General features: G+C 36.7%; 1 protein-coding gene across 2 annotated transcripts in view; it reads left to right on the plus strand.

Moving 5' to 3' along the window:
* The window catches only part of lmbr1 (limb development membrane protein 1), a 40,662-nt gene that overhangs the window by 6,279 nt on the left and 6,408 nt on the right, over positions 1-27,975 (plus strand). Inside the window, exons 3-15 of one of the 2 annotated variants that reach the window (XM_051899559.1) lie at positions 1,245-1,284; positions 1,609-1,748; positions 2,421-2,524; positions 7,739-7,865; positions 7,976-8,044; positions 9,505-9,569; positions 9,658-9,730; positions 14,320-14,409; positions 16,853-16,929; positions 17,055-17,132; positions 23,383-23,456; positions 23,645-23,735; positions 24,142-24,208. In XM_051899559.1, the coding sequence (XP_051755519.1) occupies positions 1,245-1,284; positions 1,609-1,748; positions 2,421-2,524; positions 7,739-7,865; positions 7,976-8,044; positions 9,505-9,569; positions 9,658-9,730; positions 14,320-14,409; positions 16,853-16,929; positions 17,055-17,132; positions 23,383-23,456; positions 23,645-23,735; positions 24,142-24,208 (1,095 nt within the window). The remainder of the gene's footprint in view (positions 1-1,244; positions 1,285-1,608; positions 1,749-2,420; positions 2,525-7,738; positions 7,866-7,975; positions 8,045-9,504; positions 9,570-9,657; positions 9,731-14,319; positions 14,410-16,852; positions 16,930-17,054; positions 17,133-23,382; positions 23,457-23,644; positions 23,736-24,141; positions 24,209-27,975) is intronic. The other variant, XM_051899561.1, reaches the window with a different exon arrangement.

Below are 27,975 nucleotides of genomic sequence, written 5' to 3' on the forward strand. Positions count from 1 at the left end.
GGTCACAGGAAAAACTAGGCTGTTCTTAAGCCTCGTGTCTTGATAAAAGAACAGATGAGCTGAGATGCTGTTGTGAAGCATGACTGTAAAGCTAAAAAGGAGTCTGAATATTCAGTGATGCTGCTCTATGTTTTTAATCTTTTGTCCATCTCTCTCACCCTTTTCTTTCTTTATTTTTTTGTTGGCAATTTTCAATCCCATACTCTCCCCCTCGCTCTCTAACCTGCTTTGATTCTTGACAGCCTCCATCTGGCCGATTCATTGTAAAGGTTTATTCACATGTTTGTGATTTATGATTAAACAGTTTTCATGTAGCTTTCAGTTAATGAAGAGAGATCATGCTTTAGACTTATTAAACCATCTGTCACGTCTCTGTGTCCTCTGTAGCTAGAGCTATTTGTGTTGCAAGTTTACAGTAAAGAATTTTACACTAGATTAAAAAACAGCTGGTTCACACTTGGATCAAGATTGTCAGAGCATCACAGCACTAAAGCACTAGAGCAGGGGTGGGCAAACTTGGTTCTGGAGGGCCACTACCCTGCATAGTTTAGCTCCAACCCTGATAAAACTCACCTGCCTGTAGTTTTCTAGTAATCCTGAACAAAGCCACTGGAAGGCAAGCCTGCAACCTTTAGCCAAAAAAGCGTAACGGCTAATGCTAATGCTCCGCTCCCCGGCGGTACGCAGGGAATGAGACCAGAGTCTGTTTTTTGAATGGATGTCAATGGATGAGAGGCTTCACTATGCTGATTAAACAGCTTTTGTGGGGAAATAGCTAATAATTTAATTAATCTACAGCCTGTTTGCTAATCTTCAGCATGTTTTACACTAAACAATACTTTCGTTGGGAACTATATGTAGATTTTAGCTTGATAAAAATTTATTTTTTTAAGAGAAGGCAGACTAGGGAATGTTGCGACTGATGTCACTGCCATTACACGATAGGCTGAGAGGTGCTGCACATGATTAAGTTAGCCGTTACGCTTTCTCCAATGGTAAGAGATACAGACCCTCCTATCTCTCTATAATAATACGATCTCTGTCCTGAAGATATTGATTAGTTGGTTCAGGTGTGTTTGATTAGGGTTGGAGCTAAACTCTGCAGGGCAGTGCCCCTCCAGGACCGCGTTTGCCCACCCCTTCACTAGAGGAACATAACCTTTATCAAAAATAAAAACGGCAAAGCCAATCACTTTGCATCTTATTTATTAATTGATTTTATGTTGTTCTCTTATGCCTCTCAGATGACCAGGAAGATGAGGATGCCATTGTCAACAGAATATCGTGAGTATAATAATAATAAGTGCCTTTTTTTTTTTTTTTTTTTATGGTGCACCAAAAGGATCCAGTTATATTAATATCAATGAAACTTTAGTTTAACCTTTTCTTATTAGATGACCCACTGTACCTTGAGTTGTAGACACTTTTCGTCATGTAACACCATATTATTATGCCATGATCTTAAATATGAAGATAAAACGGATGAAATTTTTTCATTTATTTAACATAATAATGCATAAAAATTAGCATGTTTTTTACTAACTTTTTACTTTGTTTCCCCTTTTTCTATTTCTTTTTATTTGTTTATGTTCTTTCTTTCTTTCTCAGTATGTACTTGTGTACATTCACACTGGCGGTGTCTGGAGGGGCTGTCCTCCTCTTGCCTTTTTCTATAATCAGTAATGAGATCCTGTTGTCCCTTCCAAAAAACTACTACATACAATGGCTGAATGGATCACTCATTCATGGTCAGTATCACAGCTTTTTTCACTTTACAAGTATGCCTACATAAGGTTGTACCTTATTCGTTTGTCATGTGTTAGGTGACATTCATAGTATGTTGTGGAAATTAAACACTACTTGTTCTCCTACTACTTTGTTCTCCTTAATACGTAGCCAATTTTATTTGTCTTTACCTTTTGTTACTTTTAATCTGAATAAAGTTTAATGTGTTGCATAGAAAGAATTTAGTAAAATGACCTGTGCACTAAAAAATGCATACAGTATATCATTTTGTTGTTGAAAAAACATTGTTCAATGAGTTCATACATTTATAATCATTTCATTACAGCTGAAGTATTTTTCTTCTAAGTTTCAGCCGTGGCCACAAGGTGGTGTCATATGTCTGTTATTTGTGCAGATGGTTTCTCTGTGCAGTTTTTGGGTTGTTTTACATGAGAACATTTGGGGTTTTTGAAAAATTTTCTTAATTGATTTTGGAGGGAAAATCTGTGGGATGGATTTAAACATGGCAAAAAGTGTTAAATCAAACTAACTAAAAGCACAATAAAATTAGGCAATATTTACTGAACAAGGGATGGGGGAGATGTTTTCCAAATGATGTTATTATATCAAAAAATTATATTGATCAGGTTGGTTAGCTGAACGTAAAATTTAATGAACTGATTACTCTTTTTCAGGCCTGTGGAACCTGGTGTCCCTCTTCTCAAATCTCTGTCTCTTTGTGCTGATGCCTTTTGCCTATTTCTTCCTGGAGTCTGAGGGCTTTGCTGGTTCGAAAAAGGTATGCGGTCATGTGTTTTTGTGTGTGTTTTGCAAGCTTGAGGCTTTGTGTTGATATACAAAGGCCAAGGACACCAAAGATACTGAAGACATTTTTACACATTTATAAACCAATACTCCCAGCACACCCAAGTTTGTGCACTTACTCACCCTCGCTTACCCAGACACACGCACATGGCTTTATGTGTGACCCTTTTAATTTCAGCCACTTCCCCACCCTAAAAAAGATAAAAGTTCAAAAGCAGAGAGGTCTTAATTCTCCAGCTCATTCAACCTTATGTCATTAGTCACTCAAAGAAGGGCTGTCACCGGTGCTCATAGAGACCGTAAACCAGCAAACACACACCGCCACAATAGAGTGTGCAGATAAAAATGAAAGGGTGGGAGGGAATGCATCATGTTGCCCTCTGTCTTGCTCTCATCACAGTTTGAAGTCGCTCCTGGTTTATGTCCCTTCTGGCAAAGCTACATAAAGATTAGTTGCTACTGTAGTTTATGAGGGCTGCACTCATTTGTATGGGAGCAAGGTGTACTGCTTCATTTTGTCTCGTTTGCACCATGACTGTTTCTGGCCATTGATCAACCAGACACACAGGAGAAAGGGAAGCACTGCTTTATGTTGGTCTACACGTCTCGGAATGACCAGCGGAGCGTGTGTGTGTGTGTGTGCGCGTGTAGCAAAAGAGAGGAAATGATCAGAAACTGCTGCTTGTATGAAAGCCCCCTGCTGATACAGGGAAGGGTTAAGTCGTCAACCGCAGAAGCCCATAAAAGCAAGATTTCATGTTTTCTTTTTAAGTATAAAGTCAAATGGCCTGCTTGTGCCAGTCTCCATGTTAGATGGTTAAACAGGGACATATATATGGCAAATTACATTCAGTAACTGGAGGAAATGAAACTGGGTAGTTTGTTAAAAGCTTGTGTGAGCTCTAGCTGGTGCGTTTTACGGGCCAGTGTTTGTATTAGTACTTCATCAAATGTAATAAACAAAACCAACAATATCTGTGGGGAAGAAAAATGTGTGTGACTGCTTTTCTTTCTATACCCTCTCTCTCTGTCTCTTATTTGACCCAAATAATTAGGATTTTTTTTTTTTATGCTTTTGGAAGAAGTCTCTTCTGCTCACCTAGGCTGCACTTAATTGATTAAAAAAATATAGTAAAAACAGTAATATTGTGAAATATTATTACAACTGTTTCTATATGAATATATTTTTAAAAAATTAATTTATTTCTGTGATCAAAGCTGAGTTTTTTTTAGCAGGCATTACTCCAGTCTTCAGTGTCACATGATCTTTCAGAAAAATCTAGTATACTGATTTGGTGCTCAATTATTGTTTTATTGGTGCTCAGAATTAAAAAAAAAAAAAATGTTAAAAATGTTTTTTTTCAATATTACTATTTACTACATTTTTGATCAAATTAATGCAGCTTTGGTGAGCATAAGAGATTTCTTTCAAAAAATCTTAATTGTTCCAAATATTTGTCGAAAAGCTTTATAAGGGTGCAGTTCTAATTTTGTCCAACAGATGGCAGGATTATGATTTCAGGAAGCATGAACCTGATGCCTTAGTCAGTATCACATTAAAAAAAAAAAACTATGAAGAGGTATATGGCCTCCTAACTCTCTACGGTGCACTTGGGGATAGGACTAGTAAAATCTATTGGTCATTATCACTGTGCCAAAGGACATCACTTAACTGACTCCTTAGAAATCACATGAATCATTAACATAATGATCACGGTTTTTTCTCTCTCTCTCTCTCTCTCTCTCTCTCTCTCTCTGTGTGTGTGTGTGTGACAGTCTCTTCCTTTGTAGTCTATCCACAATAGGACTGATATTTATTTTTGAGATGTGATTCTCGCTCCCAGGCTTTGCTTGCTAAGGCCGTGACACTGTGTATTTACTCTGCCTGCGCCCCATTCTATACCCGTTTCTATGACAACATATGAGTTTCTCTATTTTGACGGGAAAAGGCGCAACACTGGATTGGATAATAGCCTCCATATTCAAGCCTTAGAAAGCGTGAATGTTTGTATGTATTGAGATGTTTCTTGTGAGGTTTACTTGAATGCAAATAAATGTGTGTTGGCTGTTCACTACCATCAGCCCTGTTTGTGCTATAGTTTGGCTCTATTGCACCGGATGCCTCGACGTGTATTTTGTTTTGGTACATTTAACAACACACTGAAAAATTATTGCCTGCTTCCCTTTTCTATTTATTTCGGAATCATTTTCATGGCTTTTAACATCCTGCTGTTTGTGTTCTTGACAAACCCCAGATTAGTTTAGAAGCCGTTCTCAAAGGTCTTATTTGTTAGACACCTCATGCTAACAAGAAAAAGATGGTGACACTGTAGGAAGTGGGATAAAAAGAAAATGAAACACACCCACAAACTTCAAAAGTACTGAAGTGCCTTCATCAAGTCATATATCCTGGTTTCTCGTCATTTTGACGGGCTTCTAACGTATTAGTCAGAATGGCACATCAATGGCCTGTGTGTGTGTGTGTGTTGATATACAGTGATTCATGTCCCCTGCTTGTTCTGCGCTCTGTTTTGTGTCTCTGACACTGCTCTCGGTGTAGCAGACTTAAAGAGAAGGTAATGACTACTGTTCATGCTAAGCCTTTATTGATGAGAGTTAGTAGTTCATGGAGGGGAAAATCGCAGTGGACAGGGAAAACACTGCAAGTTTGTGAGCGTGTCTGTTATTCTGTCTGTTTAGCAAGGTCAGAGACCTGTTTTAAGAATTTTGTCTAACTTCGTAGAGATTATTCTCTTTTTTTTCTTTGTGAAAATCTCTCTCTGTCTTCCTTCTTAAGCTTGACATGCATTTAACTTTGAGAAGCATCTATATTATATTCCATTTATGCTTGTTACAGACAGTCCTTTTGAGAATGAGAGAGAGCAGTTTATGACCCTGACTCTGACTGAGGGTGTGTAAGGTCAGGGAGAGCCCTTTTAAGTGACTAACAAAACATGCATAAATGCAAACATTCACTTTTCCATCTATTTATATCTCTCCCCTTGTCTCTCTCTCTGTCTTACACACACACACACACACACACACACATTTCTTAGAAGTTAACCTGGTATTAGCAGTAGTCCGAATAGAGTATACTGCAGTGTGTGAATGTGAAAGAGTGAGATTGTGTGTGTGTGTGTGTGTGTGTGTGTGTGTGAAAGGACTAGATGCTGAATATTTTAGAGTTACTATATTAAGCAGTGCTCACATTTAGATGGGCAAGAGAAGAAGAGCTCAACCCTTCTCTGGCTTCTCTGCCACATCTCTCTCCCTCCTTAGAGACCAGAATGGTAGCACTTCACTTTTAAAACTCTTTTCTTGCCTATATTTGTTTTCTTGCTACTAAATACATTCAGAGGGCTTCATTAGTAACTTTAGCAAAATAGCCATGTGACATCACCAAATGCATATTTGTCCCCTTAATTTTTTTTTTTTTTTGCGGATTTTCAGTGTTATTTATTGACACAAATGCCTTCAGTCACAGTTCAAATATGAAAGGTTGAAAATCCATGGAGGGGAGTCTGATATGAGGCAGATGTTGTTCATCAGGAAGTCACTTGGAGGTGCTCTAGATTCTCTTAATATCAAGAAAAGCTGTTAACTACTGCACATACACAAAGTGCCTTAAGGACAGAGACTGGGACAGGCTGTATGGAAGGTCCAAGTGGGTTTAAGGGAAATAATCTAATGGGTTCAGTCAGATGTGTAATTGCTGGATAAAATTACTGCTTATTAATATTGCACATGCTTGCAGGTAGGGCTGCACAATAATGGTTAAATGATAATCATGATTATTTTGCTCAATTACAATCACGATTATCCTCATTTGGGAAAATTTAACCAACTGTGATGGCTTCATCACACAGGAAATCAATACTACAAAAAACATTTTTAGTTTTCAGTTCATTATGAAAATTTGTAAATGTGAAAAAGTGAAATTCTCAATATTTATTCCAATAATTCCAAATTATATTACATTTTTACTTTGTATTGTAGAACAGGTTGCATTAGAACGGACCACATTTATTCACCAACCATGATCGCAAACAGCATGGTCAAGAATCATGTTTGAATTTATTACAGTTCATCACAGAGGAGGTTTTCGCTCACAGATTTAGTAGCATACTAAAGTAGTCACACTCTGTATGACATTTTCATTCGAACAAAATTTCACAATGAACATCGCTGAACTCCAACATATTTGATTGTCGGTGTTGTCAGATCATCAGTGCTTTTTGCAGCACAGAGAGAGCGTGTGCGCTTGGTTGCCAGATTGAGAAGATAAAGTAAAACACTGGACAGAAAAGCCCCGTTTGGGGGAATATTTCTCTTTACATCTGGCAACCTCAAGCAGGAAAGATAGTGGAGGCTTGTCACCAATACAAGATAATGGACATGTCTGAATTAAAAAAAAATGTTATAAGGACAAATAATCAGTGAGGCAAATATTGCAACGAATATTTTTAATTAAATAAGAGCAGCAGAAATTATCACGATTAAAATACGATTAATCGAGCAGCCCTACTTGCAGGTCAGTTTGTCACTGGTATCTACTGTCCACGTTAACTTATGGAGTTAACTAATGTTAACAAATAGAACCTTATTGTAATGTGTTATCAATTTGTTTAAAAAATCTTTTGCACTGTAGCTTATGTGTGTGTTTTCTGCACACTGAAAAATCAGACTCATCACAGTCTTGCAGTTTACAAACACTTGCACCAACAACACCAATATCTAGGTTCTGAGGAAACAAAGCAAATCAGGAGTGGAGTTAAGTGCCACACATCAGGTACTTACTGACCCAGAAAAAACTTCTAATAGTTTCCAGATGAGCCTCTGGAGTTAATCTCCGACAGTAGTAGCCACCTTTTTCATTTTAGTTGCAAACTCTGACCGGACATGGTAATAACAGTTCATATAAGTGTGCGTGTCAGTGAATGAGAGGGAGGAAGGTCATTAGTTTCTTTGTGCGTCTGGTGACCTATTGTTGTGTGTGCATTTGTGTTGGAGAGGGGGCTTGACATTGAGTCAGTGTTATAGGGACGTCCCGGGGCTTCCACAGCTAAATTTCCAATTAGAACCTCATTTACACTTGCTGATCTGTGTGTGTGTGTTTGTTTCTAAATCACTCTTGGCTACAGCCATAAGTAAACTTGAAAACATTAAAGAGGTTTTTTGTTGGTTTCAGGGCATAAGGGCTCGAGTGCTGGAGACATTTGTTATGCTCTTTCTGCTGGGTCTCCTCATTCTGGGCATTGTATGGGTGGCATCCGCTCTCATCGACAATGATGCGGCCAGCATGGAATCGCTCTACGGTATCTCTTTTAACCCTCCTCCTGTTGCAATGTATGTATGCATGCATGTAATGTAATCAGATATGTATTGATCTGTGGTTTACTGTGCATGTCTTGTTCTCTCGTTCTAGATTTATGGGAGTTTTATCTGCCGTACCTCTACTCCTGCATCTCTCTGATGGGTGGCCTATTGCTGCTTAGTAAGTTCACAGGAAACAATGCTGTCAGTGGAGTCTATGCACAATCGCTTCCTCATTTGGCCTCAGTAGCTTCCGGTGCAGAGCAGTGTGTAGACATTGTGAGGAAAATTAAGCAATGTCTGAACAGTGACAAGTCAGTGTTTGTAGAGTAACTGTTGCACTTTTCTTCGAAAGTTTAAAATTTGAATGTTTTGAGTTTAACCTCCTCTACAGTTGGTTGAGCATCTGCCTTTTTTTTTCATTTATTTTGAGAAAATTAAGCATAAAAATTAAATCTCAAAGTGTCCCACAACATGACAAAGCCATGTTAAAAGGTGTTTAAAGCTTCTGGAATTCATTACTAAAACATATTATGTAGATATACCAAAATGTTATGTTTACTACAGTTATTAATATAATATGATATAATATAATTAGCTGTGACCAATTGTTATTAGAATTATGACAGAAAGACTTTGCAATAGTTTGCTATGGGTGAATACTATACCGGAGGAGATTTTAAATATGCAGGCAGTTGATGTGCATAGAGTTCATTAGGGCAGGGTGATATTTTGAATATTTATGATATGTTCATGATAATTTTGCTGGCAATATAAAATTTAAGCAACACTAAGAATGAGGTGATTGATTTTAAAGCATCCATGTGGCATTTAAAATGTTTTAGTAAATATGAGGGTAAATGTTTTATTCCTATGTATTGTTATATTGGTGCATAAAATTAAATTATTTATTCTGTTTCTTCATTTAGTGATAAAGAGTGTGGAAAACATATCTAGAGTTTTACTGTTTTAATACTTTAGGCATGTTAAATCTTCTTGGCTGAAGTGTCTGTTTGGTTAAAATGGTTCCTCTCATTGAAATGGTTTAAAATTATGTTGTTGTTTTTTTTCAGAGCTAATAGGTACATATTAAAATGTCAAAATGGAATACAAGGCTGAAAATGATTAAGAAATTATCTTTTTAGTTACATTGCCCACACCTGCTGTCACTCAAAATGCCATTCTCACTTTTTTACCGGTAACACTTTACAATAAGGTTAATTAGTTAACATTAGTTAACATGAACTAATAATGAATTGCACTTCTACAGCATTTATTAATCTTTATTAATGTTAATTTCAGCATTTACTAATACATTATTAAAATCTTGTTAACATTAGTTAATGCACTGTGAACTAACATGAACAAACAATGAACAGCTGTATTTTCATTAGCTAACGTTAACAAAGATTAGTAAATACAGTAACAAATGTATTGCTCATGGTTAGTTCATTTACAATACATTAACTAATGTTTAACTAATGAACCTTATTGTAAAGTGTTACCGTTTTACCCAATGTTACAGTAGTAACATAAACTTGAACTCTTTAGTTCAAAGGTTGCATTCATACTCTTGCCTTAGAAAAGCAAAAATGAGCATGTATGTGTGGTTTAAATGAGCTTCTTGTCTCATCTCACCAGTGTGTACTCCAGTGGGAATGTCACGCATGTTCACAGTGATGGGTCAGTTACTAGTCAAACCCACAGTAAGTACAGTTACACCGTATATGTGTGTATTTAAAGATACACCCTATCATTCTCCCTCACACCCTCTCACTCTCTTTCTCTATGTAGATATTAGAGGATCTGGATGAGCAGATTTATTGTATACAGCTGCAGGAAGAGGCCCTGGAGCGTAGACTCAATGGTGAGCATGTTTGTTTTTTGTATGATGGACAAATGCATTATATAATTTTTTTGTAATCAAGGTTTAGTACCTGTTTGGGTTTTTTCTGTATGAACTGAAAGACAGCGGATTATTTGTATCTGTAACTTCTACCATTAATTCTGTTACAAATTTGCAGATGTTTTGGTGAGGTTGCAAGAAAAGCAGAACATTAATTGAGTGCTATTTTACTTTTTTGCCAACGCATTAATTCACCACAGTAATAAATGCTGTTGTACAAAAGCCTTATAACAACTATAATTACTACTAGTCATAAATAGGCTAGTGACTTGCACTTATTACAGGGGTAGTTTCTCTGGAGCAACCTGGGAATAAATACATTGCTAAAAACACGATGGTCATGTTTCATGGGTCAGCCTGGTCAACCAGCTAATATCCGGTTGAGATTGAGCCACTATACCACATCACCATGCCACCCAGATGACAGATCTGACATATTAATCCATAAACATATTGCCCTACAATTTTAGTTAAAAAGTATTATATATACTATATATATATATATAAAAATGTATAGCTATCTTCCTTCATTGACCCGCTTCTGTACTAATAGAATTATGTCCTCGTTTAACCCACCCTCTCACTTCCTTTAACTTCCTCCCTAGACCAATTTTTAAGAATTGGAGTACAATTAATAATTTTTCAGCCAAGGCAAATAGTATATTTATCCACTTATTTTTATTTTATAGAGGCTGTTGCACTATGATGCAGGACTGTATGTACTGCTATATGTTTTGTTGAATAGAACCACTTGTAAACAGGACTTGGTGGAGCAGCCACATTAATCTGAGTCAAACCAGGGACTGCAGTGATCTTGATTAAATCAATTAGCTAACTGGTGAAACATCATAAAAGTATCATTTAAAGTTTTCTTACACATTTGTTTTCTTTTCGCTGGCTTTTATTCCCCTACACAAACATCCACACAATGCAGGAAGTGTTTAGGCTTAAAGCCAAACTAGACTTTAGCTTCAACTCAAGCACGCAACAGAGTGTACAGATGCCAGTCATCATAGAACATGTGCTTTTTCTATTGAATTCACGGAGGTAAGCTAGATCATCTTAACTGATAGTACCCAGTTGGCCAAATCCCATGGATGAATTTCAATAGCCTCTCATTTGGTTGTTTGGTTCTGTAGTGTTAGCACCAAAGGCAGATTTGCTTTGAACACCTGATAAAATAATTGTAATCTGTCTTAACGATTTTCGCTTTTTTGTGATTGTTGTTTGATGTGAACCGCAGTGGCAGTCACTGTGATCGTGTGACAAAAGGCCACTAGGGATGCGGAATGCAATTTTGGCAAAGCTTAAGAACTCTGCGTTATAGGAAGATCTCGCTCAGGCGTTAAGAAGAGCGAATTTACCTTATCAGGAATTTAAGGAATTTTCGTTCTTTTCTTCTTTTGCACCGTAAATAAAAACCTGAGGTGAGGTTGAGGGGAAGAGAGTTCAAGAGGAAACTGTCTACTTTGCTTTACTCTCTTATCTGTGTTCTATCTAATAACAATTATCCGAATGACTGTAACTTCATTTAGATACTACATGCCTGCACACGCTCTCTTTCAGACCTTTGATAAGGGCTAATTGGTAAGCGTGTTAGTTATTCCATTGATCCAGTAATCTACATCTGATGTCAACTTTACTGTCCTTAAATTGAGGCCATTAATACAGATCACTCCATTTGGTGTCTATGTGGTGTATTTTGAAGTATTATTTTGAATGCATTAATGTAGTTGTGTATATATTGCTATGTGTGGATGTCGTTCTATGCATGCATTAGTGCACTTGTGTTTATGAACTGCGAGGGAATCTTGTGGCTGTGTGTTTAGGTGCATTTGTCTGAGTGTATGCTATGCTTTCATATTAGCCTGGTTGCAGACATTTGTTTGTCCTCTGTCTTGGCTCTTGCTATGCTTTTCTCTGTTGCCCAGATGCGCAGTGGCAGGGTGACCTTGCAAAAACTCTCCTCGGTACCGGATGGCTCTCTGCTTTGCATAATTACCACTGACGTAATGCAGAACCTGGCTGAAGTTTCTTTAGAAAACAATGACATCATCTTTTTTCCTTCTGCCAGCATCCCTCTACTGAGTTGCTGCTGAGCAGCACCTTTATCACCTTAATTGAAGGGCTATAAGCAAGAATTTATTCAAGTGTTTCCTAATCTTCTTGAAATAAGGACAGCAGCATTTTGAAAATGATTGACTAATGCTGATTTCAACAAATTATTGGAATCATTATTCCATAAAACTCGTTTGACCAAAAAAGAAAAAGAAAAAAGAAAAAAAAAGACTCCCAGATGTCTTACTGTTGTACTTTCTCTCACTTTTTTTTTGCTCACCTCATGTTAGCCCTTTAGGGCAACTGTGAGCCATGTTTGGCAGAACAATCCAGTCCTGATCAGCTAATAGTGACATTTCCTATTTCTTTGTTCTCATAGTTTTGGTTGGAGGGTACAGATTTTCCCTAAAAATCACTGGCATGGACAAGTACACGATCAGGAACGCACCTGCTGTGTTTTTTTTCTTTCTTTTAATAGATTTGTGAACCTGAACCTCTACCAGACAGGGCGTGGTACAATCATCATAATAATAATCACGTTTTGATCAAAGTGATTGACTTCTCAGCCCCATGTTGGTGAAAAGATGAAAGATTGTGTTTTTATTGCACGCCAGTAACGGTGTAACACTGAACTAATTGCTGCTGATCTGCCAGTGTGTGTCCCCTGAGGCTGTGCAAACCAATCCTTTGCTTTGAGGAGCAAGTGAACCACTGAAACAGGCACACACACACACACACACACACACACACACACACACACACACACAAAAACACCCAAATGAAATGGATAAATAAGAGCTAAATGAGACAGAAGTCTGTGGTTTTCCTGGAGAACCCCTCTCTGGTTTTGCCCTCTCACCTCCTGACACACACACATTCGGTGTTATGAAGAAACCTCAGTCCCCTCTTCCGTCAGAACCAGTTGCAGCATGCACACGTCTGGCCTAGACCCAAAGTATACTTCTGACGCGAACACAGCATTTACGTACAGCAGGATGCATAGGCTGTCGACACATGCGCACTAGAATCTTTGACCAATGTCTGTGCTATTTCTCTCCAGAAGTTATGACCTATAAAAAATGTTGATTAAAGAGTGACCCAAAAGTATCAAACACGTTACTTTCCATAAAAGAATTAAATAATTATTTCAAATTATTTAAAGGTGCAGTAGATTACCTGGGAAATGCTAACATTAGCCTGTTAGCATTTAAAAGCATACGATCCCACCCTCCATGCAAATCGGCGTCAAAAGCCATGCCTCCTCCAAAACACATGAAAACACACAGCTGCTCTCGGCAAAGCATCACAAGAGACAGCGTTAAACTACCTCATGTCTCAAAGCCCATTATATTACAATAATAATAATAATAAGAACTTAGAGAGCTTATTCCTGACGGCTGCAGATTCATTTCGGTATTGATACAGTTGACATGGAAACGAGGAACTCAGAGTCTGAGGATGTGAACAGCTCCGGGTAGAACGTCACGGGTTGCCATCTCTTAATTATGGTAGTTATTGCCATGAACATTGTTCAAGCTCATTGTTTTGATTCGGTAGGAACTGTAAAAGGTGGCTGCTGTTTGTTTGCGGTGCTCCGTGATTGTCTGTCTGTATGAACTGCATAGCATGAAACGTGCTGATGACGTATGATGTCAGCACAAACAGGGTGTGCAAGGGAATATAAAAACATACGTTGACACAGGGAGGTAGGACATCGTTTTATTTCATTCGGACCGACATTTTATCACCTTACGGACATTTTACCACCTTAAGCCTTCCACAGATAATATACATTTATAAAAATATATTTAGACCATTTAACAGCGATTGCTATCAGGATATGAGGAGACTTTTTAAACTAGTATAACAAAAAATGTTTCTGTAGAGAATCACCTATTGCACCTTTAATTGTGATTACTTACTTTTTTTTTTAATACAATAATTTACTTTACAAAGCATTGTTTCCCACCCCTGTTAACAGCATTTGAGATTGCAGTTGTGTGGTGCTCATGAGATTTTCCTAATTGTTGCAGCTGTTGAAAGTGTCAGAATTAGTGAAGCAGAATAGAACATTTTATAGAAATGTTCCAGTATACAATATGGCTGAAGTGTGGTGACAGACCCCCTGCGGGGCATTGAGCTCAGTCTCAGTTCTCAGGCCTCCAGATATTGATCTGCAGCAGATATTGAATCTCCACTCCATGAAAGCTGTTTTTTTTTTGTTTTGTTTTTTTTACTTTAAGTAAATGAATGTATTTTTATTTCTTGACAGACTTTCTGACAAATGGTGTGATATATTAAGTACATACTTGAGTAAGGGTAAAGATAACATTCAAACCACAGATTTATGTTCACGTCACTGATGTGTCCTACTAGTAGTTTGATCTTTTTACAGAAGCTATTAATAAGCTATTAATAAAATTAGGTAAACAGAATGAAAATATCTTTCTTTGTTTTAATTCCCTTTCTCTTCTGCTCTTTTTGTCACTCAGGTATGATGTCAAACTCTTATCTCCATGGAAACTCTCAGCACCATCTCTACAAAGAGCTGGACAACATTCGTAATCAGAGGAACAAACTCGGTGAGAGATGTTTTTAACAACGTTTAATTAAACTAAATTGAACCATGATTCTGAAATGTCAGTTTCAAATATGTGTAGGCTGCAATATCCACTCATAATATTGTTGAATTGCAAAGTGTGTGCATATTTAAATGTGAACAGTCATTTGGAGCGGGGCCAGATGGGGTATGGCTGTATCATTTTCGACGTCAGCTTGTGTTTTGGGGTATTATAAATGATTCCAGAGAGACAAGCAGTTGGGAGGAGAAGAGGCCACAAAGGCACTTAGGATATTGGAGTGTGATGCAAACTTTATTGTGGCTGTCTCTCCAAGTGCGGTCATTAATTTAGAGGAAGCATGGTGCATATGCAGGGAACCCTGCCAACCTCAGAGCCAGAGCAGAATTAGAGCGAGAGATGTTGAGAAGGAGAGGGTAGAGGACAAAGCGGCACAGGATTGACAGACACTGAGATAGAAAAAAGATGTTTCAATCTAGACCCGCTTCATGAGTGGAGCAGGAGAAGTCTTCATGTTTGAGGTTTTCCGTCACTCTTCTGAACTATACTGAAACCTCTGAACTCTAGACATGCTTATTTGTAGCCTTAATTCAGTTAACCCAGAAATAACTGGTATCTGTTATTTCAACACACTAATGCAATGCAAAACAATTGATTATCATAGAAGCTACAGTTAGTTCTTTTACACTACCAATCAAAAGTTAGGAGTCGATACGATAAATGTTTTTCTGGTCACACTTTAGATTAGGGTCCCATTCTCACTATTATCTAACCATTAACTATGACATTTGCCTCAGTAAACTCCTAATTACTGCTTATTTAAAGTTAGTAAGGTAGTTGTTAAGTTCAGGTATTGTGTAGGAATTGGGTAGGATTAAGAGATGTAAAATATGGTCATGCAGAAGGCATTAATATGTGCTTTATAAGTACTAATAAACAGCTTACTTATTACAATATCCATATTACAATATCCTAGTAATATGAATACTAATAAGCAACTAATTAATAGTGAGGAGCTAAACTGAAGTGTTATGGTTTTTGTTTTAAGTGTTTTTGTTCATCAAGGCTACATTTATTTGATCTTAAATATAATAATAAATTTTGACTATTAATTATAAATGTCTTTTCTGTCACTTTTGATCAATTTAATGCATCCTTGTTGAATAAAAGTATTAATTTCTTTAAAAAAACAAAAAACAGAATTCCCAAACTTTCGAACAGTAGTATTTGGCCACATTCACACAGCAACAGAATAATTGTCAGTCCTGTATTTGAGTCCTTAATAGGGTTACATTCACAAAAAGTTAAGTTAATTACGGGAGTAACAACCGCATATAACCGAACTCACACCCATAAAATTTCAGGACTCACAACTGTATTCTCGCAAAGCCTGCGCTGTGTGAACGGAACCGGACTGGACAACTAGTTGCCCTTCACGTCATACAGTGTGAGAGATCCGCACTGCGCTGCACAAACGCATGTCTATCTTGTGTGTTTTCGGTAACTTATGGCGACAGAGATATTAGCTGTGTCATCTGATTTGGTTTTAGGTTTTAGATTCAGTTACTGTTCTCCACCAGAGCTACTCAAGTCAGTTTTGTGTTCTGTGCGCAAATTAAATGCTTCGCTCTCCACTCAGATATAAAAGCTGCTGCGGGTTGATGAAGATTTGATGGATAAACTTGCGGGTCGATTGGACTCTTGTCATGTCAAAGCTTTTCAGTTTTATGGACGACGCCATCTTAGATGTTACAGAGTCTTTCGCTATGGTTACTGATAAGAGAATGCGGGCTTGACTCCCATTACACGTTCATACAGACAGTATTCGAGACGCAACTCTATTTTGTTGTGTGAACGGCATTTTGAGGCTTGCACCTGTAAGTTGTCAATCCCAAAAACTTGATATCATGAACTAACAATGAACAATACTTTTACAGCGTTTATTCATCTATTCTAGGTTAATGTTCATTTATACATAGACTACTGCATTTTTTTAGTTATTTTCTGCATAAATTTAGTTTTGTCATATTAATAAATTCATGAATGTATTATGAACAAATATGAATTAACTATGAACAGTAGTATATATATATTTATAGATTAACATTAACCTAGAATAATAAATGTTGCTAATGCAATAACTAACGTTAAGAAATTGAAACTTATTGTGAAGTGTCACACTTATTGAGTAGTGTCCTTATTTTATAGTTTTGTTAATTGAAAGATAATGTTTTAAAAATTCTCCTGCATTAAACACAGGCTGTTCACCTTACTATAGTTGTTCTTTATCTCAGTATTTAATAGTTTTTTTCTGTCAGACACTGACAGGAAGGGACTAACTAAAGGAACTGGGCGTAATTTGCTGAAAGTTAGTTCACATTAAACATGTGTACAGTCAGTCAGAGATATGTGCACTAGAATGGTTTCTCTCATCCCTGCGTCCTAGAAAGGAGAAAGAAGGCCTCAGCCTGGGAAAAGAACCTCCTTTACCCCATAGTGATGATGATCCTTCTTGCTGGAACGGTACGTGTTTATTTAGACTTTGCAGACTTGCACCACAAAGCATGTGACTTGATGCAGTTTATTTTACTTTGTTTCTTTCTGCTGTTTATAATGCTTATGCTTGTTTTTATCTGTGCTGCTTGCAGGCGATTTCTGTTCTTCTGGTTGCTCTGAACATTGTGTACTTGCTTGTTGATGAGACGGCTATGCCAAAGGGTTCAACGGTAAGAAAAATGTCAACAAACATGTAAATGAAACCAATACTCAGCTTTTCTGGATTTTTTCCTTCACTTGTTGCCGCCTTCTCTCACTAGTACCTCTGTGTCCTGCTAAAATCATGCTTTGCGTCGACACAAATTGAATTCCAGATATGCTCAGGTGTGTGCTGGAGAAGAAAAGGCCGGTTGAGATGTGTATCACGCCGCTGATGTTTGATGCGCTTTATCAGAGTTGCGTTCCTGTCCGTTCTGCTTGATGTCAATTCAAAGGCACTCACGCACTGTACGTGTGTGAAACTCTTCACACAGACCTCATTTGTCTTAACTGGGTGTTTTGAGTACTTGACCGAAGTCCTTTCAGCCAAAACTGCTGCAATGAAACCATCATTTAACCTTTGTGCAGTTGTGCACTGTGTGAAGACAGTGTCAGTTTTCTCTTTTGACAAGGTAATTACAAGCTACGGCTGGTTAAATTTGAGTCCAAGTCAGTTTACCACTCATTTGAGCTCGGACAGGTAAATTCTTTAACAGGTCCATGGGAACCGTTACATCAATTCCTGTTTTCTTAAAAATGAACATTGTTTTGTTCTCGCTCTTTCCTTCCCTCCATACAATGATGTTCTTATCTCACCTGACTTCACCACTCCCACCTGCTGTCCTTGCTTTGCACATTTTTCTTTTTCATCCCACAACAAAGGAAAGGCAGATCCCTTTTCTTGCCACAGTTTGATAGTGTTGAGCTGCTCTATGAGAGTGCCCGCTTCACATTCTAATTATTTTATTAGTGTCGATATTTGCCTTGGCATGATGCTTGACTGAAAATCCCCCAAATTACACTTGTCACAGTGTTCAGAGACGAAGGGCCTTCTTGACAGGCTGGTTAATGGTTTATGCGTTTGATGAGCTGGACTGGTGCCATGCTTAAGATCTCATGTAACCACGACAACCCAGCAGCGGTGTCTGTACGTCTGTTTGATGGTTTTTACGTCGGGTTGGGATGTGGTGGGGGGTGGGCCAGCATTCCGCAACATTCTTAAGAGAGATTGATGCAAGTTAAGGTAACTAGGTTAACGCCGAGACCGTCAGATAAGGCAGGGTGTCGTAAATGTGGCTATGAGGAGATCTAATGCAATGGCACTGCTTGCATTAAGCTGTCTGATGCACTGTTGCTAATGACTGCAATAAAAGTCTTATTGCTGTCACTCCCCATGGATTCAGAATTATTGTCGATGCTAAAAACAGCCTCATTAATGTCCGTTTCTCATCCGAACTCATATCTCACGTGTCATACGGAGCAGAAGGAGTGATGGAATGAAGAACAAGATGAGCGGGAAAGCAAGAGATATCATATGTCTCTTTTTGACCTCTGAACCTTTGACAAGAGTCAACAGATGACATTTAGCCCCTAACCTGTCAGTAAACAGCCTTCTAAAAAAAAGATAGAATGAAAAAAGTCTAATCCATGATTAGTATTTTTTCTGTTATTATCCTACATCAGAGCTAGCTGAGGCACATCAAAACATGTAGTGTAGTTAGGACACACCTGAAGGAAGGTAAACACACAGATATCCTCAATCACCCAATCACAGGTGTTAAGCAGCGCCGACAAACACCTGACACAGCTCTGATCAAAAAAGGAGATTTGAGATACCTCTCCAGATCAATAATATCAATAATATCAGTCGGTTTATGGTTAAGTTAAATGACAATCAAGGATGGATGTGGAGTGAAACTGTGTATTTGTGTACATATGTAACATTACATTAACGTACATTATTAATCTAGATTAATAAATGTCGTAAAAAAATGTCCATTGCTAGTTCATTAAACCCAATGCAATAACTAATATTAACAAAATGAAACTAATTGTACAGTGTATCGCTTTACAATAAGTTTAATTATACATACATGCATGCTACTTATTAGAGCTGCACGGTTCACAAAAAGAATTACGATTTTTTGTTTAAAATAGAAATTATGATTCTCCCACTATTCTGAATTGACAACTAACCAAAATAACATTTACTAGAGGTTCTGACATGTTTATTGTTGCAGTCTATTTAAAAAAAAAAAAATAATAATTTGAATGAATTTTGAAGAAAGAAATTGGTTTGAATGAACGATTCAATGACTCGATCATAAAGACATTACTTGTTTCATTACTGCATGAATCAGCATTTTTGAATGAATCTCTTAAGTGAATGATTCAATGACAAATTCATTTTTTTTAACAGTCACTTGTCACCACCTAGTGGTGTAACGATGTATTCGACAATATTTATTTGAAGCCTCAAGTTACTTTCACAAGGTGATTTACTCTGTTTTGATCACTACCGTAGACATTAGTGTTTATATCTGAACTATAAAATTTTATCCTTGTACTTTTGTGGTTTATTTATTTAACCAGGAAGGATATTGAGATACAATATCTCTTCTACCAGGGAGTCTTGATGTAGTTGAAAAGACTGTGAAGCCGTTTCATCCCTTTACATGACAACTGCTCTTTCTGGCTCAGCGGCAGCGCCAAATTCCGCCAATGCAGATTTGAATGTTTGCTGTGATCATACTTGTCAAAGATTTAATAGACATAGGCGTATCGTTGTCATTTAGGAATACTGTAGGATTGTATGGGTGTTTGAATTTAGATGGCGATCTTTTAAAGGGGTCATGAACTGAGAAATCAAAATTCCCTTGATCTTTTGACACATAATAGGTCATTGTACTATAAAAACATCCTTTAATTTTCAGAACTCAAAACTTTCTCGTTAGTCTAAAAACAGCTTATATTGAAGCCAGTCTGCCAAAATAACAGGTTCTGGAATGTGCCATGTAATATAGTGTGGTTAAGCACCGCCTCCGCAGAAGATCAGCGCCTGCTTCTGCATCACTGCCTGTTTAGCCCCGCCCAACAATTTGCGCATAGTAGGTAAATAATGAGAGAGGCAAACGCAGAGATTGCAAGATTGGAACTAAAAGATGATGCTGTGTCGAATATATTGGATCCAACAGTAATGTCTCACCACACAAGTGTGAGTAACTGTTTTTATCACGTGTTTCACTATTGCTTTATTACAGATCATTTGATATGTACTTATGTACATATTTATGCGTATTTATGCGTTTTTAAAATTGTGATTAAATTATATACAGAAAGTGATCAAAGAACGCTCTCTTTATAAAGGCTGAAGCCGTCGATCACACAGCACGTGTTTATCTGAAAACTCCCGTTATGAATCTCTAACTGTATTTACTCTGTGTTTGCACTGTTAGTAATGATAGAGGGATTTGTGAGAGTGCAGAAACCAAGTTCCAATGACATGATCACTGCCGTCACACGATCAACAGGCTGGCTGTCATCGGCTACAATGCTCATCGCTGCAAGCTTTCATGCGACAGGAGTAGACCAAAATATAGTGGTATAATCAACACTTTTCATGATTAGTTAACTTTTAGTTAACTTTTCTTGACAGCTGTAGGCCCTAATAGTAAAAATGTGATAAAGTTTTCACAGTGGGGGTTCAATCCCTAACTGCCTGGCAGCACCAATTCCACATGTAAAGCTTATTTCATATGCAAACACAATCACAACAGTGGGTATTTATACTGGTCTTGCAGCAGACATGCCTCCAGACAGAGCATTCAGACCAGAGGGTTAAAATCAGGGTAGAAAAATTATGACAGTTTTTGATGTAAAATTCATACTAACATTACAAGTTCACCTCAGGAAACAATATGAAATAATAAAAAAAATGCAGTTCATGACCCCTTTTAATGATTAATCGTGCAGCTGGACTACATATTAGTGGTGGACAATGTACTTGAGTAAAAGTACAGACACCCTAATAAAATATTACTCCAATAAAAGTATTAAGTACTCTTTTTCCATTTTACTTGAATAAAACTACAAAAGTACTTGATTTTTAATGTACTTAAGTATTAAAAGTAAAAAATACTGATCGATGAATGTTTGTTGAATTTGTTGCTTTTTTTTCCTCATTCCTACTTCTCAAAATATGTAGGGTATATAATGTAGTAGACACACAGATAGAGCTTAAAATGGTTACAGCTCAGTCTGACATCATTATGAATTATTGTAGTAGCCAAGCAGACACTTAATATGTATTCATCTGCAAGTAAGAAAATGTTTTATTTTATTACCAGAACTTGTCATACTCTGGTAACTAACTGCTGAAAATTACGGATGAAAACAAGTGAAAATAACAAAATATGTACACTAGGAACATATTTTGAATGAGGAAAAACAAGATGTGTGTAAATGTGCTGACAAATATAAACATATGATATAAAAATGTCACACAGGGCAAAATGTGTTAACATTTTAAGAAGAACACTATGCATACTGTTTTATATTATTTGAAACTGCTGACAGCGGGGAAGATGCATAGGCATTTTTTTACGTTATTTTAACATTATTTCGTTTTTACCTAAAACCTACCCTTTTACAGCAGATTAAGTTCACAAACAACTGACAGCCATGACCTAAATATGATTTTCATTTACAAGAAAAAATCCTACAATTTGGCATTACTAACTTGCTCAAGCTCCAAGGATCTCCTGTTCTCGGCTCATTTTGAGCCAGACTTCTAAATTCAGTAAATTGTTAACTGGAGACTCACTCTGAGTGGATCATTTGAATTAGTGAGCTGTTGACTCAAACAGATGCAATCGGATCGGTCCAATTCATGAATGAATCATTCAGTGCGATTTACGAACCGATTTAAAAGGTTAATTGAAACAAATCAGAATTGGACACTGCTATCGCATCACAAAGCAGGTGATGATTTCTTTAATTCAAAATAATGAGGAACGACGTGTTTTTATGAAATGTAGTGGAGTAAAAGTACGATATTATGCTTTGGAATGTATTAAAAAATAAAAGTATCCCAAAACAAAAATACTCTGATAAAGTACAGATACTTGGAAAAATGCTCTTAAATAGAGTAACAAAGTAAAAATACTTTGTTACACTGCTACATACTATACACACACACACACACACACACACACACACACAATATTGTAATTATAATTCTTAGTTCTTATAGTTCCTCTCAAACATTCTTAGTGGTGTTTATGCTATTATTGAACAAGTCAAAATGGGTTGCAGTTTTATGTTAGATCACATTACCTATTTTGGTCTCATTTCACATTAACTACAAGCTAACTTTCTTGGATGATTCAGTAATATAAAGTGAGTGTTTGATGATATTTTACAAAGCAAGTGTTTAGTTAAGCTTCTCTGGTTCTTCATTCACATGTAAACTTTCTTCAGTCCTGTCATTAGTAACAACAAGCAAGACTGACATTATAAAATCTGGTTCAGATTTTATCTAATCCAGTTAGAAAGATCATCATAAATATTTTTATATGCTCTGTTGATTTTGAATTGGTCTACTGTCAAATGCACATCATTAGAATGATGATTGATTTTTGTTATATTTTTTTACTTGTCATGCCCAGACTAAGATTGTTTTACATTGATAAATTATGTCAAATAAATGTTGGCTTTTATTGTAATAATTCCAATCCAAGCCTTTAGATCACATCAATGACTTCAAAAGATATTAAAGACCTGAGATTGAAAAACTTTGTTTGCCAGCGCATTTGTTTGTTTCTTTTTTTCCACATTTTTCTCCTAATTTTTGGCAGCCATTCATTCAGTGCAGCCTCTTACTGTAAGAGCACCACTGCCTTTTTCTTTCTTTCTTTCTTCATTTTCTTTTCTTTTTTTTTTTTCTTTTTTTTTTGTTTGAACACCTGCTCACATTTTATGCGTGTGTGAGCAGCGGTGAATTTAAAAAGATTTCTTTCATCTGCTTCCATTCATTTCTTCGCCAATTTCACTCTGTCTGTCCTCATTGGTGAGAGGGGAAACTTCGCTAATCTGAGCTTTATACGTTTTATTTCTTCATAATAGCGTTCACTCAGAACAGCTCCAAATATTTGTGCCGCTTTTTTCTGCCCACACCGCCTGAAGCACTGAGGTGTCAACACTGTAGTCTTATTTAGATTACACAGCTTCAGTTGTAACAGGAGCCTTTGCGTTGGGCATGTCGCTAAAACACGTCCACTACATGCAGTTACTCCACATAAGAGTATTGCCTCAGTCCAGAACCTAAACCAGCGCTTAAGAGAGACATACAAAAAAAGATCATGTTCTGAAACCAAATTTTATATGGGGAAATTAATTTTTGAAATAACCTTTGACAGTAACTTTCACTGTTTGTTTTGGCAGGAGAGAGATATTGGCAATGCCTCTTTATCCACATTTGGAGTTGCCCAGGCAGTTATTGAAATCATTCTCATGTTGTATCCTTTGCTGTGTGTGATTCTCAAATGCTACATAAGCTCCAGTCTAGTGTTTGATCACAGATTGTGTGTGTTTAGTGAAGAGTCTCAAAGTTGTTTGTTTATGATTGTTGTGAGTGTGTTCTAGACTGAAATGCTATTGAAGGGTTTGACGAGAAACAACTATGTTAGTCTTAACTCTCCAACAGTTATCTGATGGTCTCATCTGTGGTTGGCTTTTATAGCCTTCGCATCTTTCAGGAGCTCACTCCCAGAAAGGATGACACAACCATGACAACGGTAGGATCTGCAACACTGCTTCAGTTTTATGGCCTGTTAACACTTAGTCGGATACAACTAAATGTCACACAAGTATAAAATATTTACAAACAGTTCATTGTTCATGTCAGTTCATGTCGTTGTCTAAAAAAGTTTGAATACCTGAATATATTGTTCAGCATCTGAATAAAAAATGACCTAACCTCCCAATTATTGCACGGAGTTTTATTTAACAACTTGTAACACTTTATCTTACAGTGTCCATGTTAAATATGTTACATCTAATACTGTAGTAATAACAGTAAATTATACATAATTACATGTATCTAACTTTAGACCAAACCCTATTCCCAACCCTACCTAATAGTAAGTACATGTTGATAATTAATATAAATGTTTCTTAGTCTTGTTTTTCCTTTTCTTGTAGATCATTGGTTGCTGTGTATCTATTCTAGTGCTGAGCTCGGCCTTGCCTGTCATGTCCCGAACACTTGGTAAGGTCCTCCTGGCCTGCATGTATACACTATCCTTCATAAGCATCTGTATTTCTTGGGGTTGCCATTAACATGCCATTTAATGTTTGTTTGTTTTTGGATACTACAATTTTTATATATATATTATACACATACCTGGAAACTCATTTACACTGTTAAGATTTAACAAGTTACATTCCAGCATGATTTGCCATAGAGATTTTACACAATAATGGAGCGAGAAAAAGGACAGACAAACAGCCGTCACAATAGCTGCAATAAACAACATGGCAAGCTACAGAGACAGCTGTTCAAATAGCCGTGTGTGTGTGTGTGTGTGTGTGTGTGTGTGTGTGTGTGTGTGTGTTTGTTTGTGTGTTAGTAAGTACAGTGACTCATTGGGAGCTTCAGAAAAATATCAACATTTCTGCTGTGCTGCATTGAATAGATGAAAGGAGAGGTTGCATAAAGTATTTTTTTTTTTTTTTTTTTACCAAAGAATTTCATCAAGTTTGTTCATATAGAGTCTTGAACAGACTGCATTTGAAAAGATGGAAGTCGTTCAAAAAATACTCAAAGGTGTGTGTGTGTGTAGGTTTGGCTGTACTTGTAAGGTCCAAAATGTCCTTACTATTCAAAAATTTCTTCACTAATATAATGAAATCTGTTGTTAATGATACTTATAAATCGGCCGAATGTTTATTAAATCTAGTGTTTTGCACAGGTTTCTGTGAGGGTTATGTTTAGGGGTTGGGGTCGGTTAGGCGATAAAAATTGTCATTAACCTGATATAAAAAACAATGGAAGTGGGGAAACAAGCTTATAATTCATTGAGAAAGAGTTTTGAGTATGAGTATGAGTTTTATGTAAAAATGCAGAGTTTTCTGTGATGGGTAGGTTTAGAGATAGGGTTAGTGTAAGGGGATAGAATATACAGTTGGTACAGTATAAAAACCATTAGGTCTATGGAGAGTCCCCACAAGGATAGTAAACCGGACGTGTGTGTGTGTGTGTGTGTGTGTGTGTGTGTGTGTGTACATAAGCAGACTGCAGGAGCCTGTTAAAAATGTGGGAAAGGCAAACTGACTTGTGTGACACTGATTTTTACACAGACAGTTAACAACTCTCACCCTAACACACTCTTTTAAAATGTCTTTTTAACATCTAGATATTTAACTCTTCAGGATGCACTTGGTCGGAAACTGAAACCGAAATTAAAAAATAAAGTAATAATCAATGAATTCATCAAATTTATTTAATAATCAACGCTTAAATCGTTAAAACTGGCTAAAAAATTAAATTGCACATATGGCAGTTTTTATATCAACATTTTAACTACAGAATTGTTTCTACTCGAGTTTGTTGGTGAAATATAGACATTTAAATGAAAATAAACTAATAACTTGTTTTCATGACAGACTTATTCAAACATAAATTAAATTATGAAAACATAACTAACAGGTTAAGTAAAATATAATGAATATGTAAAACAGTGCATATATTTAGCAAAATGTTTTTTTTTTTCTAGCTAACTAATGAGTTTACGGACATTGAATAGCTTTCTTGAGGTAAATGTAATGTTAAGTGACATTGTTGCCTACAAGCTGATTTATTTACGTCTTTCCCCGGGTGAAACACTGATTGAGCGATTACATGAGACAGGATTCATTTTGGTAAGTTGTAATGTTTTTTAACATGTTCACCCATGTTTATTTCGTGCTGTAACTAGTAGTAAAGAGGAGATGAGATGATTGGTTCACGTGCGCTTGATCCATGCTGCCACTCAAACTGAGGCGGCTACAATGATCTGTCACGTCGTATTAAAGAGCACCAAAACGACATTTAGGCCTATTGTTTGAATTTCATTATAAAATCAGCTAAATTTTAGACTTTGCCTCATATTAAAAGTAACAAGGCACAAAGCTTTTTGTGATTATTGGATGGCAGGCGCACTTCAAATGTTTAGTGATCAACAGAAAACAGCACAGACTAAAAGATTTTAGATTTAAGAAACCATATCATTACCAATTAAAACTGAGAAATGTAATACTAACATGTTTAACTGTTGTAGCTTATCCACGTTGTAAGCATTAAATAAAGGATGAACACAGTCAAAACGTGCTAGGGGTGCAACGGTTCTCTGTAATAAAATCGAACTGTACCGTTCTCCACTTACGGTTCGGCACGCACTTGCACCGCGGTACATCTCGAATGATGACGCATCTATAAGCTTAATATGTTTTCTTGAAAATAGCAACGTGGAAAACAGACAGAGTTCAGATAATGTATGTTTCAGTCGATGGATGCGCATTCTGGCTTCCCAAAACGTTACAACAGCGATCATCAGAAAGCGTGGACAAAACAGTCACTCTTTGTAAACTTGGTTCACTGCGAGTGCCGTATGCTCTAATGTCCAGTCACTTACACCGTCATCACCCGGGTGTTGATAGCGCGCGAGTGCAGGTGAGACCTGAACAGCACACGTTGCTACTTGTGTTTAAACTAAACTCATTTAAGCCTTGCTGATTTAAACATTCAAGAGCAAGACGCGAAAGAGAACACGCTTATTTCAGACAGCGCGCAAATACTGAGTTCTCTTTCAAGTCTTGCGCTTCAGCGGACAAATTCATACAAAAAATTATGTCCGCATACCCGTCTTGGCAAGTATCCTAGCAAACATAGTCGGTTATGTCTTAAGTGAACATATAATAGTCGATAAAGACATCGCATGTGTAACAGTATATGTACTGGATCGTGCATGTCTTAAATGGGAAAAAAACTATTCCTGCTGCCTGTATTTTTAATGTTAAATCAAACAACAAATGACAAAGAAATCACTCACTGCTCTTGATTGAATAGTTTTTGTAACTTCAATAATGATTAATCTTTATTTAATTTATACGGTGAAGATAATACGCAGTGTTATTTTATATTTGATTACTTTATCCATTTTCCGTACCTGAAAACTACTGTTAGATACCTGAAAAGCACTGTTATTTTATTTGAATATTTGCTCTATTGTGTTTATTTGTGCTGTTGCTTGTAGTTTGATTAGGTATTTGTTCTTATTTTCCTTATTTTTAGACAATAGTCCTATTTTCCCGGAACATAACACATACCGAACCGTACCGAAACCGTGACCCTAAAACCGTGATACGAATCGAACTGTGAGCAATTTGAACCGTTGCACCCCTAAAACGTGCCATTGGTAAAGCGCTAATTAAATGTCTGTTTCGCCCGAAAACAAAAATAGCTGTTTCAGATGAAAATTTTCGGTAGCTGAAATTTCAGTGCATCCCTACTTACAGACCTTGTTATATGTGATCGACTACGGATATTATTAGATTGCATGCAATTAATATTCAGGATAATGGTGTGAATGTGACTACAGTCAAAAATCAGGCATGCACAAGAGAAACCTTTTGAGAATAAGTTTACTTCTACAGCAAATCAACATTATCCAAGTGCTTATTCAAATAATTGGATATATCCTGTTTATAATTTCTCATTTTAAATGTGATTCTCTTTACAGTTGAACATGCAGTTTAAAGTACAGAAATTGGTCATTGCCCTCATTAACTGGTCATTAAGTCCAGAAAAGTGCTTTAAATGAAATCTAATTAATTTCTTTATATTATTTATATTATTTATTTATTTATTTTTTCTGAAAACTTGACCCTGTTTTACCACTTTCAACTTGTGCTTTTTCTGATGATGCTTAAGATTTTGAATGGGAAACATTGAAGTTGTTTTAAGTTATCCTCAGGAGTCAGCCTGTTGTGCTCAAT

The sequence above is a fragment of the Ctenopharyngodon idella genome, chromosome 7 (genome assembly GCF_019924925.1).
Source record: "Ctenopharyngodon idella isolate HZGC_01 chromosome 7, HZGC01, whole genome shotgun sequence".
Lineage (NCBI taxonomy): Eukaryota > Metazoa > Chordata > Actinopteri > Cypriniformes > Xenocyprididae > Ctenopharyngodon > Ctenopharyngodon idella.